The 19,567-nt window shown below is 55.4% G+C and overlaps 1 protein-coding gene across 3 annotated transcripts in view; it reads right to left on the bottom strand.

Annotated features, from left to right (window-relative positions):
* The window catches only part of PEPD (peptidase D), a 111,235-nt gene that overhangs the window by 22,129 nt on the left and 69,539 nt on the right, over positions 1-19,567 (bottom strand). For 2 of the 3 annotated variants that reach the window (XM_025854325.2, XM_073885422.1), the window contains exons 10-11: positions 2,043-2,111; positions 580-657 (exon numbers count right to left, since the gene is read on the bottom strand). The exons of the other annotated variant lie outside the window; for it this stretch is intronic. In XM_025854325.2, coding sequence (XP_025710110.1) covers positions 580-657; positions 2,043-2,111 — 147 coding nt within the window. The remainder of the gene's footprint in view (positions 1-579; positions 658-2,042; positions 2,112-19,567) is intronic. 3 annotated transcript variants of the gene reach the window in all.

Here is a 19,567-nt window from a genome sequence, read left to right as displayed (position 1 = left end):
GGGGGGCTGAGGGCTGCAGATCCTGCCCACATCTGCTTGGTCGGGGCTCTAGGAGGTGCCCTGAGCACCTTAAGGTGTGCTCAGGAAAGCCCCGCAAACAGTCTTGAAGGTCAAGAGCCACCTCTGACCTCCTGGACTCATGGCCATTTATGGATGGCTAAGGCTGGCAGGATTCAGAGGGTGGGAGGCTCCCCAGGGGGTCTTCCCTGCTCCAGACTAGGTGCCCGCCCTCCTGGTACCGAGACAGGTGTGAGTGTGGCGAGTGTGGGGCAGGAGCTGGGGGCCAGCTCAGGCCCCCTCTGAGGCTGTGCCTCAGCAACCCCCCACCACCTGGCACAGGGTCCCCCGCACCCTCTCTTGGTGCTTCCCTGGCCTTGCAGAGAAGGAGCCATGCAGGTGGGCAGCCCTGGTAAAGAAGTCTGGGCCCAGAGCAGACCTGGGGGCCTCACTGTGCTCAGCCCTCTCAGGGTGGGACCAAGAGGCCCTCCAGTCAGTCCCCCTGGAGGTGGAGACCCCCCGCAACCCCGCGGGTCACATGCAGAGCCAGGGCAGGGCCGGCTCGGGGCTGGCCTCACTCACCACATGTCTCCATCCTGGATGGTCCGGTCATTGGGGGCCCCGGCATGTCCATAGTGCAGCACCGCCGAATTCTCGCCACTGCGGAGCACCGGGGGAGGTCAACAGCCCATCCTCACCAGGATGTGCCCCTCAGAGACACACCCACGGGGATACATGCAGACACGCAGACACGCACACAGCCGTGCACACCCACAGCCACAGGCTGCCCCATTCTCAGGGGCAGGCCCCGGCCCACGGGCAGTACCATCCCCCGCTCCAGCAGAGGCCTGGCTGGGTCAGGCCGTACAGCTGGTGGCCAGTCTTGTGGCTCACAGCTCCCATGCTGACAGGGCAGGGCTCCCCCAGATGAGCGCTGTGTGGGCAGATGCCCTTGGGGCGGGGCATGTGGGACTGGTTGGGGGGACAAGGGTCTGAGGCCCGGGGAAGGGACCCCGAGGAAGCTGTCTTCTCCTGGTTTTGGGTGGGGGGAGGCCCAGGGGGAAGGGCCCGGACATGGCCTCGCTCCTCTACTCAAGCTTCCTTCCCTGATGAGCGATGCCTTTAAGAAAAAAAGGACTTTTAAGTCTGTCCAAAGGAAAAAAAAAATCCCACCTGGGTGTAATATTTATGGCCCTGTTCAGGAGTCTCAGGAATCATAAAAGTAGAAATAATGATTTTTCTCTCTATCCACCAGAGAAGAACATTTCCAAAGACTGAGACGTTCACATGTATTATTCATGTGCCGAGGACGTGCGCATCAGCAGAGCTGCTGGTTCTGTCCTGGCTGGGCAGAGGCCAGACCCTCTGACCCAGGGTGCAGAGCTGGACGAGGCAAGCTAAGGTGCACCCGGGAGCCGAGGGGGCCACCCCCAGCCAGGGTGTGCCCCTCAGAGACACACAGACAAGCACACAGCCGTGCACACCCACAGCCACGGGCTGCCCCGTTCTCAGGGGCATTTGAACCCCGTGGCCTCTAAGCACACTCAGCTATGTGCAGCTGACACACACAAAGCCCCCCCTCCCAGCCACAATGTGCCGCATGTGGGGGGACACCCCCCACCACAGAGACCCGGACCCACCCACTGTCGGGATGTTCCCTACACGGCCACACACACACAGACACGGAACCACGGCCTCCTGCACCGACATGGCTCCTTCTGCCTCTGCTGCAAGCAGAAGCCGTCACAGTCCTAAGTCACACCCTGGTCCCCACATGCTGCCTGTGTGCCTGTGTGGAGGGGGAAGGAAGGCTAGCCAGCAGCCCCAGAGGGGCAGCCACCCTAGAGAGGGTGAAGGAGGGCACGGCAGCGAGTGGGCTGGCTCCCTCCTGAGCCCCGCATGGCAGAAGCCTTAGGAGGGGAGAATGGCTTAGCTTCAGTGGGCATTGCTGTGGGCATGGTAGCAAGCAGGTGTGTCCAAGTTCAGGGGATGGGGAGGGGGCCCCCACCTTCCCACAACCTCCCCTCTCTGTCATTCCCACTTACCTGCCACAGATGCAGGTGTAGGAGCTGTGGCGCATGCCCCCCCGGGAGTAGCAGTAGTGCTCAAAGAGGCTGCAGGGGAAGAAAGCACGTCAAGACGGAGTTGCCAGAGGAGGCATGCCCCCCGCCCCCCGCAAATCCTGGGCCCAGCTTGGCTTGCTTGGCTGTACCCGCAGCAAGACCTGAGCTCCCCTGCGTGGCTCTGCGAGGCTTGTAGCCCGGAGCCCAGGGTCGGCGCAGGCCACAGAAGCAGAGGCCAGTGAGGAGAGGGAAAACAAACAAGAGGTGCACCACCTCCCAAGCTGGGGGGCCGCCCAGTGCCCCGGGCCCATCGGGAAGTCAGCCCTGGTCTTGCGGGAGGACGGGCTGGGGCAGGGGCCACCGCTGTCTCCCTGGGACTCCCGTGTCCACTGGCCACAGCCCACCCCACCACGAGGGGCTGGACATGAGCTCTCCCAGCCCCGAGCTAGCCTCAGATGGCCCTGGGCCTGACCCTGGGGAGGGGCACGGGGAAAGGAGAGCAGAACCGCTGGGCACTGGCCTGTAGGACAGGGTCGAGGGGCAGGCCCTCACAGAGACAAAGCAGGGCAGAGTGGTCTCTGGTTGGGGGCAGAGGGGGTGGAGAGAGGCAGGGTCTGAGGACAGGTCCTCCTTCTCCTTCCTCAGGCCAAGCAGCAAATGGCCCCCTGGACAAGCTCCCACTCTGGGCAGGGGAGGCAAAGATGAGAACCTAGAGGGGGTCGCTAGCCCCCAGGGTGAGCCCAGAGCCAGAGCCTGGGGAGGCCTCCTCCAGGAGCGCAGGATGTCAAGGTCAGAGGGTAAGGCACCCCTGGCAAAGGCCTGAGCCCTGCCCCCTGCCCTCCTGGGGCAGATCCTGCAGATGACTACAGAGGCTGATGGACCAGACCAGCCACATGAACACCACCTCAGGAGTGCTGAACCCTCGGGGGGTGTGGGCAATAGCTGAGAAGCAGGTCCAGGGCGCCCCACCCCACCCACCGACCCCCAGGGCAGGGGCCCAAGCACAGGGCTATGCCACTGCCCCCGTCCTCGGAACACCAAGGCCGCCCACGGGCATGCTGAGTGGCAATCCTGCCCTGCTCACTTGAGGCCTGTTTCGGGGAACGTCTGTATGGAGGAGCCTAATCTTCCAGGCGCTGTAAACACCAATTACGTATAATTATTATGATTGGGTATTAAGTAGTTGTCACGTAGGAACGGTTCTGCTCCGTTCAATCGGCTTCCAGACTTGCTTCACAAACCTCCCAGGATAATTGGGTATCTGTGAGTGAACGATTTCCTCAACAGAAAGGATTTCAGGAACTGCCAGGGAGGCAAGGAAGGGCACACACTCCCCCCTTATCAGTGCCCTGTATTCACAGCAGGGGCACTCTGGGGCTGCCACCAACTTCCACCTCTGTCCCGGAGACCACGGGGGTGGCGAGACCAAGTCACAGCCCCGTGTGCGGCTACAGCCCAGCCGGTTCCTTCCTGGGGCCAGCTTACCAGCGCCAAGCCCCGGCAGGCAGCCTCTGATACCAGGGCCTCGGACACGGGCCCCCCGCACAGCGAGCCCACATGAGGGGAGGACGCCCGATGCACCATGGAGCTGCTCCCTTATAAGGAAGACCCAAGCCTGTCTGGACAGAAGCAGATCTCGGGGCCGCATGGCCATTCTCCAGGGGCTGGGGACAGAGGGCCTCTCCTGGGGCGGGGACAGGCAGACAACTGTGGGAACAGCCAGGAAGGCCAGGCCGAGGGACAGCCGTACCGTGTGCGCATGCGCACATGAATAACCAGGAACATTCTGCAGAGGCCTGAGGACACGGGGTGGGAGGGCGGCTTCCCTCCCCTACAGCCTCAGCGGCCTGCATTTCCTGGCCGTGTCCTCTGCTCAAAAGAAACAGCCTTCACGGCACGCTCCGGCTTCCATTTAAGAAAAAAGCACTTTAGGGTAAAAGGCACAGCTTACAGAAGCACTAGACTGAGTGAAGGCTGACCCAGTTTTCACCTGCGGATTGCAGCCCGGCCCTGGGGCAGTTTCTAGCCACAGGAAGAGGAGAAACGCCAGAAGCCGAAAAGTCACTCGAGCTGAAAATGACTTGAAGTTCTTCAAATTGGACTTCAGCATCTAATTTTGTTTGAATTAACTTTTCTGACACGATATGAGGACCAACTGGGGCTTTGGTGGCAATAACAGGCAAACGCAACAGGCCCATGTTTTCTGCTCACGCGCCTCGGAGGTCCCTCTCTCTGGGTCCTCAGGCCTGGGCTGTGGACACATGCAATGGTCATGTGTCCACATTGAAAGATGTGTCCCACGCATTTCTGGTTCTCAAGGGACAGGGGTGCTGAGCAGTGCATGCTGCAAACTGGGGCCACATGGGTGACATGGAGCTCCTGTGGGGCCTGGTAGGAGCTCAGTCAGAGCTGCACCCATCCCACTACACAGCTCACAGACCAAGGTGGTGATAGAAGGGCAGTTGATAAAGACCCCTCTGGAACTTTATGGAAAATATGGCCAACTGTGAACCAGATGAGGATCAGGTGACCCATAGCCAGAGGGGCCTAACTCCTGAAGGACATAAGTCTACAGCCAAATTCAGCTGGAAGCTACCCATTGGTCCCTCTGGAGCCAGAAGGAGACAATGGCAGAGTAACTGAAAACCGGAACCGGAAACCGTCCCACCTCCCCCACTCAAGAGGTGCTACATGAAAGACAGTACGTAGAACCACGTTCATGGGACAGGAAGGAAGAGGGAGCTGCCAGGCTTGGGAAGCTGGAGGCCTTGGCTTTCACTGCCATGTGGGGACAGGGACAAGGCCTCAGGGACATAAGTAGCAGAAGAGAACGAGACCCTACCCACACATACAGCTGCGGCCTGGGCCGGGATGCAACCTCAGCAGAAGGGCAGACATGGAGAAAATTCGCCAGCATCAAAGCAGGCCATCAGGGAGCCTGCCTGGGCTCTGGGGAAAAATAAAATACCAGCCTTCGGTCAGAGTTCATAGTGTGGGTCTATCCTCCGTGGGGTTCAGGGTCCAGCGTGAACTACCTGCATGGTTTAGAGTGACACAAAGCCAACTGGGCGGCCACAGCCTCAGGCCAGCCAGGGTCTGTGTGCACGCTATGTACACACACACACACACACACGCACAGAAGATGAACTCACAATCTACACTTCATCCACAAGAGTTGTCAGACCCCCAAGGATTTCTGGTAACAGAATTTCAGGGACTATATGCACCTATGAACTGACACCTAACCACAGAGCATGAAAACACAACAGGTAGTTCCTATGAAGAACCACAACAAAACTTCTGGAAGTGACCAGTCTACCCATCAGCAGATGGGGGCAGGAAGCCAGGCAGCAGGGCCGGTAGCCCAGAGATCACCTCCGCCCACACTTTCATCTGTGACTCTCGCCTGTGTGTCGGTGTCCTGCGGGGCCGACCCACCCCGCTTCCTCCTGCTCGCCTGCGTGGGGCATGGGGTGGGGAGCACCCGACCAGGCACCAGGCACGTGGCCCGGCAGCAGGGGGTGCTTCCCGATGCACAGAGGCAAGCCGGGGTCTCATCCACACCTGCCACAACGTGGTCCCTGAAGCTCCCCCCGGCATGGCCGTGCCTCTATCAATTTACACTCCTTGCCTATAAATTTCTCCCAAGCAAGACACGAGTGGAAAATGCTTTGTCTCCAGGCATCAGAGAGAACCTTTCAGTCACCTGGGAGAGTCTGTGCTGTGAATAACGAGGTGGATGGAGCTACTGCAGCGACAGAGGGGCAGGCCCATTTGTCAGTGCCTAGAGATGACGAATGGAGCAGGGAGAGCAGATGCCGAGGCCCAGATCTGCAGGGAACGGTGTCTCTGGGGACAGCACTGGGGCCTCCCCCGGGGCCTGCACGTCCAGCCCATGGAGCCTTCCTGGGCTCACGGCCCAGCTCCTGCCCTCTGAGGTTTATCACCTGATGTGGAGATAGCCATGGCCCTATAAAAATGCATCAGCTGCCCAAGATAACGGCAGAAGGGCTGCCTGGGGCAGAGAGTGTCAGCGAGCTATGAGCACACGCGTGAGCGCCGGCAGATGGGCCGGCTGGGGAGGCGAGCAGGGGCAGCATCAGCCCCCTCCTGATGCATGGCGGTTCCGGGGGATGCCGCGCCAGGAACAGGAGCGTGGAAAGGAAGATGGGCAGGCCACTCAGCTGAGCTGCGGGTCTAGGAGAGTGAGTGGTTAGGACACGGGGTTCTCGTGTGCAGCCGAGGCACTCCAAGCTACACGCAGGGTCCTCCTGGGCCAGGTGCAGTCCACACCCACTGTTACTGCGGTCCCCAGCGGGTGCCCCACATTCTCTCCTGGCAGAGGCAGGCTCCTTGTGGCTGCCCCCCACGCCCTCAGGCCTGTGGGTTCTCCACCCTGTGCCATGTCCCGTTGTCCTTGCTCTGGGCCACGTGCCCAGCCTCCCGGGGGCACCGCTCAGTACTGACACTGAAGCCAAATCCCAGCTCTGCCACGTACCAGCTGTACGGCCCGTCCGTGCCTCAGTTTCCTTGTCTGTAAGATGGGATAACAGTACCTCCCACAGAGCTGCTGTATCACTTCTGTGATATGACACACAGAACGCGCATGTAACAGTGTCTGCCACATCCTGAGCCCTACAGGCAGGACACATCAGCTGTTACCACTGTGGTCGTTCAGGGGCCTCAAAGGGCGTGCACACAGCAAGGACCCTCTGAGGGAGGCCGGGCTTAGTCAAAGAGTCTCTTGTCCTTTAAAGCCAAACAGAATCCCTCTGTGGCCCGGACCCCGGCGCCCACACGGTGCAGTGCAGGCCCCGGCGCAGGTGGACATGCACCGCCTCCCCAGGACAGACGCGCACACGGGCGTCCCCTGACACAGGGCGTCTAGCTGCCTCTGTCCCACTCACGCGTCCGGAAGTCTCGCCTCCTTAGGGAAGTGCCCTGGCCTCGAGGAGTGAGAAAGGAGGGAGTGGGGGGGTCTTGTGATGTTTTGGGGCTAATGACTATGTTCTGTGTAGTTATCACAGCACTGAGTTACTTCGGATTCACATTTATTCTGATTAATTAACTACCCTTGTTTTTTGGATATAAACGACAACCAGGCAATGAATGGGACAGGCCTTTTGGAGACCTGAGTACTTACTAAAAGAAAATTCTCGATAGTAAGAAAACCACAGTCCCACAGAGAGGAGCCCCGAGACTCACCTGGAGGCGAGTGGAGTGTTTTCTTGTTTTCCTGCTTCCCCCAAGTGGAGGCAGCAGCCAGAGACGACTCGGATCCAGACCCCGAGGAGGGGTCTCTGCTAAGAGTCAGCAGCAGGAGAACAGCTTGCTCACGGAACCAGAAGCACACACCACATTACTGTTGCATTTCCAGGGAAGGGTGGATGCTATTCCACTCGCTTCTTCTGGGGGTGATCAGATGTCGTCAGAAAGCACCCAGCAGAAGAGCCCCTATCCCGCCCTGGTAATCACTGCCACCCATCCCGGGCTCTGCCCAAATTCCCGGGAGAGCCCCAGCTCCTGTAACCGAGTTCTCTGTGGGCCTTCTGAACGGCGGGTTCCGGCCTGGGTGGTGGTGAACCGACAGGCAGCCTGTCCCTCTCCTTCCCAGGCCCCCCAGGGAGGAAAGACAGAGAGCAAGTGAGGGAGCCACCACTGAGGCCTGAGAGGGTTTTAAATGAGCAAGTAGCACTCACACAGTTTGTCACCAAGAAGGGACTGACCTGGACTAAACCTAGACATGCATTATTAACAAAACTGGAGCTCACGGCACAGCCTGCAAGACTCGGCACCACCTGGGACACGGGCCATATGCAGTGGCTGCAGCGGCCGTCTCCACCATCAGCAGCTCCTTCTGCCAGAGGCTCGCCAAGTCCCCTGCCGCTGCCCCACCTGAGTCCCCGCCGGGGGACAACGACACCTTCCCACCCAGGGCCTCCCATAAGGCCCTGCCAATAAGAGAAACCGATCAGCCCCCGGCAGCCTCCAGCGTTGTCAAAATCCTTCGGGGGTCGGGGGGAAGGAGTGGTTTTCCTACTTTGTGGGAAAAAGGCCCTGCAAGGGAAGACTCCATCCAACCGGAGGCAAGGGTGGCAGCAAAGACAGGGTCACGGCAGGAAGACGAGGAGCACCAGAGAGAAGCCACTCACTCTCTCCCCAGGAGCGGCGTTATCAAGGTACGAGATAATTAGCATTTTAATTGGATAATTGGGAATTCTAAATTGCCTATCTTGTATTAGGCATAACTGAGGACATAACATGACATTCAATTAACAAATATTCCTCTTTATCCTTGACATGCTTGATTAGGTTGAATTTCTGAGTTCTTCGGTATCAGCGACGGGATAAAGCCCCGGCCGCGTCAGACGGCTAATAAATGCAAATCATATATATATGGAAAAGATTTTAGAAATTCTCTACACAAAGGGAAAAAAACCTCACCCAGAACCTTATCCCCCAGAGATAACCTCTGTCAAATATGCTGTTGAACATCCTTCTAGGCATTTTTTTTAATGCATAAACACGGATTTTTAAAAATAATAATGAGCTGTATGTTAAAATAATAAAACCTTTTTCAGAGCCACTTTTTGACCGAAGTCTGACGTGCATACAGAAGAGGACTACGACCATAGGGACCCAGCATGGTGACCTGCCACAGAGTGAGCACGCCCGTGCACTCGGCACGTGGGGCCCCTCCCAGCCCGTCCTCCCTCCCGCGGGCGCCTGACTTCCATCACTGCACGGGACTTCTGCCTCCTTGTGACCTTTGCGTAAAGGGAATCAAACAACAGGCCCTCTTTGTGGGGCTTCTTCTGCCGCTCCCATTGATGCCCGCAAGACCCGCCCAGGTGGTGAGTAGCTGGCGCTGCTCCTTCTGTTGGTAGCGTTCCATTGGCTCCGTTCTCCTACTGCCGAACATTCTGGCGGTTTCCAGACTGCGGCTATCACGAACAGGGCAGCTGTGGACACGCTCGTCCGGTCTTCTGTGGCAGTGTGCACGCACCTCCACTGAGCATACTCTGGGCCTGGAAATGCTGTATCACTGGATTTTGTATCCGTTTGGCTTTAGCAGGTAACTAACGCCAGGCTTTGTAGGCGGCTGTATCAATTTATTCATTGGCTCATAACTCCTACTTCACGCCTGTGCATGGGGCCCCACTGAGCTCAAAAGGCCCCCCCACCTCCAGTCCTGAGACATTTCTCTTGCTAAAGCAACATCATGTTCCCTTGTCCATAAATACATGTCTGTATTTTTGGGGGGCACTCTGTCCAGAATCTGACTACTTCTCCCCTCTAACGCTGGTGCAGGCCACCTTCTTCTCTTGCAGGTCGATGGACACAGTGGTGTAGCTGGTCTCCCTGCTTCAGCCCTTGTCCCCTACAGAGGGCTCCTTTGATGATCTAAGTAGGAGCACACAGCATCCTGGCTTCATTTCCCTGTCCCCTCTAATCTTCTCCATCTGCCTCCCTGCTGCTCCTGGGGCTGCCGGGCAAGCTCCCACCGCACAGCCACCAGAGGAGCCCCGTTCTCTCCTCCTGGAATGTCCGTCCCAGACATCCAGAGCTTGCTTTCTCCTTCAGGACTCTCCTCTGATGTCCCCTTCTCAGGGACCCCTGTCCCCAGCTCCTTGGATAAAGTACTCCCTCCCCTCTAGCCCTCACCATATGACTTTCATCCATCCATCCATCCATCCATCCATCCATCCATCCACCTGTCCTTTCTCACCTCCATTAGGTGGGGTTTTGTCTATTTTGCTCGCTCAAGTGTCCCCAGAGCCCAGAATAGTGCCTGGCCCACCGGCACCTCTCCGCACATGTCTGTTGAGTGACTGAACAGTACGTGGTTGCGTGGGCAGCACCACAGCCTATAATTTACTCCCCCAACTTCACGCTGTTGGATAGCTAGGCTGCTTCCACCTCCATCTTACGATGGACACCCGTGGCCATATGCCTAAATTCCTAGAAGGAGAATTACATGGGCACATTTTCAGTCTCCGGGCCCGTTCTGCCCAACAGACCCCAAAAACGTTCATAAGGATTTTCAGGGTTTTGAGCGGCGTACCATGGGGCCTGCCTGCCCACTCAACTGCGAATCTGGCAGGCAAAACCAAAAAGTACTTCATTTCATTGATTAACTGGCAAGTTTACATGTTTACGTCCTCACAGTTCTTCTTTTCTGAGTGGCCTGTTTCTTTTTTTAGAAAAATGAATGTTCATCTTTCTCCTATTGATCCTTAAGGGATTTATATACGAAGGACACTAACTAGTGGTTTCGACTATCATCTAGGTAGCAAGCAGCTGGCCCATTCTGACCCTCTGCAGGACCTTCTTTGCTGATTTCCTAAAAGAATGGCAGGGCAGTGGGGGAGGTGCTGCCGACAACAAGGGGAGGACTGACCCGTGCCCTTCTGGAATGGTGATGATATACAGGAAGACAAAACCTGGAGCCTGCAGCATGCAGCTTAAGTGGAAAATTCTAGATGTGTGAATCCAGACCCCTTTGGGGCTGATGCTCTTGAACAAGTGAGAGGGCCCCAGCTTTGGGAGGCCCAGGGAGAGCTGTGTAAACACAGCCACTGCCAACAATGTGCCTTCATCTGGGATCAACATCTGCTCACATCTGACCCAATCTCACCAGCCCTGGCTGACGTCGGCAATAATAGCCTTTTTGGCCCCAAACCAAAACCATCCCCCCGCCTTTAAAAAACGCACCAGGCCATCCTAGGAATCATCCATGGAGGATCAATGTATGACCAGGAAGGGATGGAGGGAGATAATTCTCATTTGACACAATCCAGAGGCTACTTTCCCTCTCAAGGATGCCTGCACCCCTTCCTCCCCTCCCCAGGAAGGTGCAGGGGAAGGAAGCCGGTATGCAGGGAGCCTTCTGGAAGAGCAATAGCTAGCATTTCCCAAAGCATGACAGAAGTCCATGAGATGACATTAAGGGACACACTGATACACGTGTTCTATGCACTACCTATTTCTTTTTAAGTGTTCCATTCCATTTATGGTAAATTATACTGAGTTTCACTCATGACAGGGATATAAAGCTTTCTTTTAAAGGACACTTAAAGGAAAAAAAAGTAAAGAAACTAATAAGCAAATAATACTACAAGTGGGATAAGAATTTGGCAGACAGTGTGAGGGTGTTACCTGACTGATGCTAGATGATCCTGATGTAAGGCTTCTCTGAAGAAAAACCTGATTTTAGTTGTGGGAGTACCTTGGTCCGGAAGCTCCCTGAGCACTTGACTGTCTTCGGAAAATAGCTGGTGGGAGGGACTCAAAAGAACCCAGATTCTTTCCTATACTCCCCCTTGCTCCTGTCCCTGGCTCAGCAGCCTCAGACACCCAGCCAGTGTGGACCCTCAGGGCAAATGCCAGACGGGGCCCTCTGTCCTTAGCACCCGGAATGCTGAGGGGGTCTCAGGGGACGATGCCACCGCCAGCAAATCTGGCTAAGGGTCTGGGACAAGCAGATGCCAAGTTCTTACCACGCTACTCGGCTCTGCCACCGAGTGAAGTCAGGGAAGCGCTTCCCTTTGGCCTGAATCCTGGCTGGAGCCTGACTTGGCAGCGTTTCTGTCTTCCTTTATTTAATAGCTCATCATAAAGCCAGGTCATTAGACGGAGCCTGTTCAGGGCAAGGACTCTCCCAAATGCCCACGTGGGTCCACGGGTGTACAAGTACCTCGGGTGCCCAGTGGCCACCCCGCTCCGCCTGCGGTGTCCTTCGAGGTACCACTTGCCACGAGGCCCCACTCCACAAATTCCTCCCACCACCCGTGGAAGAAGCAAAACTTGGAATCCTTCACCACGAAGGTGCTTCCTAAACACCGATCCTGCAGAGCATGAGGGTCCTGGATCCCACTCGGCGCGGCCAGAACAGGACCCCCTCACCATCCCTTCTACAGGAAGAGAAGGCTATGCTTTTTAAATCCCTCCAGTGGGTCTGTCTTTGTTTCTACAGAGCCCAGTGCTACCTTATTTCCAAACATCAAATTTCTTTCTCAACCTCATAATCTTAAAAGTACTTCACAAATTTGCCGTTTTGGATAGAATTTTCTCTGGAAAGCACCGTTTTATATCAATGCCTCTCTAAAGTGGCGATCCGAAGCATCAGCTGGCTCTCCGCATCCCAGCTCCAGCTCTGGCCAGCCGTCTGGGGTTCTCCTCTTCTGACTCAGTCACCTTCTGGGCCCCACGTCCACATTTTCTCTCCCAACGGCCCTCCGCTCAAGGCTCACCAGCCAGGCCCAGACGCGCACACACAAACCATTCTAGGTATTCCAGGCACAGGGCACGAAATACAGGGAACCGGTCCCCTGGGGGGTCAGGGTGCCTGGGGCCACCTCTCGGCTGGAGGACCCAGGAGAGCTGTGTCGCTGTAGCCCGGGATCCCAGCCACCTGCAAGAAGTGAGAACGATGGCCACCTCACCAGGTGAGCGCTACCCCAGGTACCTAAGACACAAGATGTCCTCTTTTGAGAACATTCTCCCAAGCTCTGGGGAGCCACAAAGCCCAGGTCAAAGGCAGACTGTCAATGGAAAGAGGCCCAGACGCCGTCCGGCAGGCCTGGGCGGGCCCTTGGTGGCAACAGCCCTCTCCGCCCTGCAAGTGCTTGCATTCCACGGCAGCACCCTGGCTACTGAGCGTGGGCTGCCAAAGACCCTCTCCTAACGAGCCTTCGTGTCCCCGCTCACAATTCCAAACGTTATTTTAGATACACCTGGCTGAAGGAGCAAAAGCAATGCTATTTATCACTCTGGAAGTCTTTATCCACTTAAGGTGATGAATGGGAGAGCACCCACACCTGCCCTATAGAAAGATCAGCCCTGAAAAGAGGAGACGCTGCCAGTGGGGGGCATTCTCCAAGCATGGAGCCAGGTGGGGTGACCACGGGGCAGCGGGCTCTACTCTCCAGGACCCCAGGGCCTCAGCACCGGCTCGCGCCACACGGGTATGAGGTGGCTGGGTGGTGGGGGGACAGTCATGGGTGCTCCCCACCTGTCCCCAACACGTTGCAGGATGTCCACGCTGGGTCCGCAGGAACAGGTGAGGAAATTTAAGACCTCACTCTCATACTCTGAGCCTTTCCCCTGCTGACTTCCCAAAGGTGCAGCGCGGGTTCCTAAAAGTACTCCTCCAACCTCCATGAATTAAAAATTTTGGTAACTTAAGCCTATTTATCAATAGCTAATTAAAAAGGTCTAAGTCCTATGATGACAGGGTGATTAAAAGGTTTTTGAAATAATCCATTTTTAATTAAAATGCTACCCTCTCTTGATTTCTGGATAGATTCAAAGGAAAGCTTTAACAGATGTCTTGTTCTCAAATACACATTATATAAAGCCAATAATTAAAAGTCATGCTTTTAATTACATTTTAATTATTCTTTGCCTATTGATGCAAAGTTAAATATTCTTTCTTCCTGGTACGAATACTGCTAACCAAAGCCAGCAGATGACCAGTAGGAACTGTTCCGTGTGCGAAGCCCCGTTTCAGAGGGTTGTATCATGAAGGTGCTCTGGAACTCCTTGCCCTCCTCCCGGCAGATGGCTATCCATTTCTGGTGAACTGCCTGGTCCAGAGGTGCTCTCCTGACTCCTGGCCTGGAAGAGTCATGCTCCGAGGCCGAAGCACCAGCGATGTGATGAGGGTCTGCATTTCCCCTCCTCCTGTCCAACCACGAGGCCAGGAAAGTCTCGTGGCTTCTCCATCCCCTCCCTGCACACACTGGGAAGCGTCTTACCAGGGGGACGCACACAAGCAACCAAATCACCCACCCAACTTCAGCAAGCTTACAAGATGCTAGGAGAACCTGGAGGAGGGGGCAGAGGGAGTCAGGCTGTGAAGCGGCGCTGCTCCGTCTGCCCTGTTGGCCTCTCCAGGGAGCGCCCATACTGCCCGGCGTGCCCGGAGCACTCTGTTTCGGCCTCTGCCCCCAACCCCAGCCCCGTCCCTGCCGCCAGCACCCATGGGCTCCCTTAGCACCAGGACTGCTACAGCCCCTCCGCCCTGCTCCCTCGAGTCCACCTGGCTGCCCTGCTAGCCTTTAACCAGCCCCCCGCCCCGGACCCACCTGCCCGCCCCAGAGGTGGTGGCTGGAGGAGGCTGTCAGTGGCCTCTCCCCTCTCTCACTATCAAAAGCCCTCCTAAGGTGAGCCCTCTCCTCTCTCCTTTCCCCCGCCCCCTTACACACACACATGCCCTTCATGGCTTTCACTCTTGCACATGGCTGTGCACCTTTTCCCTACCGGTCTCGAAGGGAAGTCGAAAGTCGTAGACAAAGGCCCGAGGCACCCTATACCCAAGGCTGGGTACAGGGATGAGCACGCAGTAGGTCCTCAGTAAACATCTGAGGAAAGGGTAACAGGTGGCAGGGACGGTTGGCTGGAACACGCCCAATGCGCCAAACAGAACACGCGCACATGCGCACGTGCACGCACACACGGCCTTAAACCCCAGCTGCTCCGGGGGCGCCTGGGCGGAGACCTGGCCGCGTGCTCACCTGTCCCCCTGTAGTCAATGGGACCGCGGGACTGGCTCTTGCCAAACGGAGCATGAGCGGAAGTGACGTGGCATGCCTTCAGGCAAGGCTTTTAAGAGTGGGCATAAGCTCGCCATGCTTTCTCTCTCCCGTCTCAACAGGAGCAGAGGACTTGGGCGACAGAAGTAGCTCGGACACTGGTGGAGGACAGCCACAGGGCTCGCCTCACACTGCAACGTGAGCCAGAGATAAACCTTCCCTGTGCTCAGCCACTGAGACTTGCATTTTTGTTGTTAGTGCAGCAAAGGCTTTCCTATGCTAACACACGTAGGAATTTAGACTATGGTGAAGGAATTTTCGGTCAGGGAGGTAAAGACATTATTTCAAAGATGGCGGGCTGACGTGTCATTTCGTGAGGGGGCAAAAATGCCAGCATCCTTGTTAACCCCTCACTCTTAAATGCATTTCAGGTAGACCAAACAGTTTGTAAAAAACAAAACCATGTGGATAACATGGATTTGTCACACCGTACATACCAGTGTGGAAATATTTCGTAACTGCACAGAAAAGTTTTTAAAGAAAATCGTAAAACCATAAAGATAGAAGACAGATGCAAGCAGCTGAATTGTATTGAGGTCTATGTGAGGATGCAAAAGGCATGAACTATACAGGAAAAGATCAATTTGACAATTTACATTTAAACAGTGCACCAAACTGGGAAAAAATATTTTGACAAATAGAACGGTAACATGAGGAGTCCTAGAATGACGTGCTCTTAGATATCACTAAGTTGACCACAAATGTCCCAACAGTAACTTGTGCCAAGGACACACAAGCCACAAAGACAGAGAAAGCACTTGCAAGAGAAGATGAACCTTGCCAGTAATCAAAGAAGTGCAAATAAAGGTAACTATTACTTTTCCCTTATCAGCTGGTAGAGATGAAAAATAATAAGAGCAACACAGTTAACTCTGGGGCCCGAGGGGACAGGCAATCACAGGTGTGTGTGTGTGTACGTGTGTATGTGTGTACGTGTGTGCACACCCAGCTCAGTGGCAGAGAGCACGGGTTCTGGAGGCTGCCTGGCTCCTCCAAGACCCATCTGTCTGCTGTGGTATCGTGGGCCAGTTTCTTAAAGCCTTTGTGTGTCCTATAAAGTGCAGAGGATGCCACTCCTCACACCCCATGGTATTAAGTGGGAAAATTTCTAGGAAGCACATGGTATGTGCTCACCGGACAATAATGTCACGGGCAGCTATGAGGGAGAATAAGTTCTAGAGGACAGAGTGGCTTTGTGTATCAAAATTCCCCCCAGCAGTTCCATTTGCAGGAATTTACCCCAAAGAGATGACCAGTTAAACACTCGAGAGAGAGATGGATAGATAAGGTTGATCACTGCATTGTTGTTCACACTGGGAAGTCCAAAGCCACCGGGCCATTCCTGGCAGAGGACTGGTTGAGCAGATTATGGCGGGGCCCCACAGGTGCAGTGTGCCCTAGCTCAGAGACGGAAGAAATATCCACTTGACGCAGGGGGAGGAAGAGTGTGATCCCAGCAGATCAAAGTCTGTCCATCTGTGCCCCTGGAGAGACCCAGAAGCATGTCTGCTAAAGCCACAGGGGTTAGCGAACCTCTATATCAAGGGAGATTTTTCATACCTTATTATAATGTTCTGTACTGCCTGAATTTCCTATTGGAACATGTAATATCCTTTTATCAGAAAAAAAGTTTCATTTTGAAAATAGTTTTTGGAAGAAATGAAAGCTCCTTATTAAAGACCGGCTGCCCCACTGCCCCTCGCCCTCCCCAGGCCTCTTAGAATGTGCTGGGCCCAGTGGACACAACCCACACAGCCAGGATCCGGGACTCCTTGAAGCCGCCACACGGGGTCGCAAGTGCACACCGCCTGCCGCCCGCACAGCTTGTGAAAGCTTTAGCCCAGCTTGTGGGACCGCAATTCAGAAACTCAGTAGGCAAGGCTCTTTGGTACGGGTGTGGAGAATCCAAGCCCCGAGATTGTCCGCTCAGCCCTGCTTCAAGAGCCCACTTAACTTCCTTCTCTGGAGTCAGATTCTGTGGCGAAACCCCCCGTCTGCACAAAGAGATAGGCCTCCTGCAGTGGGACTGGGGGTGTCAGAGCCCGCTTGGAGGACAGCCCTGCCTGCTTCCTCCGGCTGCCCACACCATCAACGCTGTCCTCAACAGGCCGCCCGCCCCTTGGGGAAACACGGGTGGCTTGGGATCCCACTGGAGTGGAGGGAGCAAGGGCCAGGATGGGGCCAAACAGGCAGCTTGCAAGGACGGACGGAATTAAGGAGCAGATCCGCCTCTGGGGCTCTCTGTCTCCCCTGGGAACAGAAGGAAGCGTCTCTGCCCAGGGGGGCGGTGCTGCTCCGCAGAAGCGAGACTGCCACTGTAAACAGATTCTACAAATCTGTACGGGGCAAATCGCCTAGAATGTATACAACATGACATTTGCCAAATGCCCCAGAAAGAACTCGGATTCAGCTGCGATCGGAGGGGCCTACCATTCGTAGCGTCTGGATCCCACAGTGAAACTCTCTGCCACCGGGGCTCCCTGCACAAGGAGCCTGGAGACTGTGGCCCAAGCGCACATCTTCCAGAGGCACCTCCCCTCCCCCCACCCCCGGCTCCCCGCCCCTGTACTGGCCTGCAGCTGTGCTGGGTGCACCGTGTCAGTCCCCCAGCCCCTGCAGTGCACTTGAAGGGAATTGTTTCTACCCACCTCGTTCTGGGACTACTGGGGGGTCCCCGGGGGCCCGGGAGCTACACAAACACTTCTAACCCATGAGAATTGGCTGCCTTTCCTAGCCTTCCTTGCCTCGGGCAGAGAACAAGCTCAGTGATGCCTCAAAGTGCCAGAGAGCCCGGAAACTTCAATAACTAGGGAAGGAGAGTTCTTCATGAAATTTTTGTAGTCTGGTTGCTAGTTCTCACCTCTCTGAGTGTGAGCAGGTGTTTTATCCTTAAACTACAGAGCTAGAGCTCTCCTCTCCCTACTAAGGGGGCATTCCCACTGAACAAACACAGGGCACACCAAGGCCCTTGAGACTGTCTTAGAATAATGATGCCCATTCTGTACCTCCGGGGGGCTTAACTCATTTATAAGGTGATTTCAATAATAACTATAGATTAATTCTACATTCTCTTTTTACCTATTTCACTGACTACGAACTGCGAGGAATTAGGTAATATATTACAATAGGCTTCTAGGGACTTTTTATTAACTAATGCCCCATATTTAAAAACCTTCCCGCCAAATGAGAAACGTTAAGAAATGCGGTCCCTTTTATAAATTGCTTCTAATAGACTCGATATTCAGGTCCCGGCCTTAACAGACAGCCCAGGCCCAAATGGTCATTTTACCGTGTCAGCCTGTGGCTCTCCAGAGGCCTAGACATTTGGAAAGGTCGAGGACCACTCGCACTAAGAGACAGCGACAGCAGCCTTCCTGCCCAGACTGCCACTGTAATAGCTCTGCTTTGTATGTTTGCTTTTTGCTTTTTGTTTTTTGGGTAAGCCTATTGGTTGAACTGTAACACATATGGTAAAGGACATACATCTCAGGTGTCCAGACCGATGACGTTTCACGACTGGATCCCTGCGATCCAGATCCAGAACTTTTCCAGTCTGGCAGATGCCATGCCTGTCCCTCCCCCCCACTCTGCTACCCCATCACCATGGTTCTGCCTGTTGGAGAGCTTCATGGAAGTGGGATGAGACAGCACAGGCCCTGGAGTCCGGCTTCTTCCTCCTGATGCTGCCCGCCTGGTACCCGTCCGTTTATCCATCTCTACAGGGGGGCTTTGGGCTCCCCCAGTTTCAGAGTACTCCCAGCCCACGTACAGAATGTTCTGGCGCACGTCTTCTGCTGTGTCTGCTGTGTCGCCAGGTACAGAGTGCTCAGCCCAGTTGTCTTCCGGTGATTGTTCCAGCGTCTCTGTTTTTTACGTTTGCTATTTTTTGGCCTACCAGGGAAGAGAGTTTCAAGCCCACGCCTTTAGGACACAGAGGCGTGAACCTGAGTGTGAGGCATCGGAGTGCCTGGCCAGGCGTGGGAGCTGCCGTGGCAGAAACAGCCTTGTCCTAAAGTCAGAACTTTCCCTGTGGGACCACAGCACAGGCGGCCCTGCCTCGGCCCCAGAGCAGGATCACACATCTGGAAGACACAGAGAGCTACAGATGGCTTCGGACACCCCCTCAGAGATACCTGTCTTTCTGCAAGTAGACACCTCAGCAGCAATAAAAACTTGGTCAGGAATGAGGAAGAGGGAGTGAAAAACACAAACCAGCTCAACCAGGGAAGAAAGCTGCGAGCTGGGGGCACCCAGAAGTGGCTGGGCAAGGTCCTGCCCTTTGAGAGAGTTCCCGGGCTGGGCCTCAGGAACGGGGTTGGGAAGGAGCCAGGAAGGGCAGGAGGAAGTCCAGCCAGTCCTCCTTGGGCCTGTCCTCCCTGCTTGCAGTGAAGGACCGAGATGGGGCCCGGGGGCGGGGGGCTGCACAAACAGACATTTGAGGACAGCACAGAGAAGGGGCCAAGATAAACACCAGGTCCCACGGAAAAGAGCTCCAGGGCACAGGCCCGCTGCACCATGAGGGACAGGCGCCTGGCACTTGGGGCAGCCAAGTGCGGGCAGTTGAGGGTATAGCTTCCTAGTCCATCTGGCACTTCCAGGCAGAGGAGAGGGAAGGCCCAGCCTCCCAGGACTGTCCCAGTAAAGCCACCAAGCTGAGGATCCTTTGTTTTCATTTCCAAATTCAAAGGGCCCTCTGGCTAAGCCAGCGTCTGATCCTGACTCAAAGCCATAGGGGACCCCTGGTGAGCCCGACATAGAGGAGCCTCAGCTGTGACAGCCCAGGGGGCTCGGAAAATTGAGGCCCCAGAAGCCAGTTTTAGAAGTTTATGAATAATAAATGCAATTAATGTGATGGAAAACAGAATTTGGAAGCTAAGCTGAGGCCCTAGGCCGGATGACTCACCAGGTCAC

This window comes from Callorhinus ursinus, unplaced genomic scaffold (genome assembly GCF_003265705.2).
Source record: "Callorhinus ursinus isolate GAN/ISIS: 27379988/994484 unplaced genomic scaffold, GSC_fseal_2.0 scaffold61, whole genome shotgun sequence".
Classification (NCBI taxonomy): Eukaryota; Metazoa; Chordata; class Mammalia; order Carnivora; family Otariidae; genus Callorhinus; species Callorhinus ursinus.
Note: the sequence above shows the minus strand (reverse complement) of the source record. Positions and strands in the feature narration are given on the sequence as shown.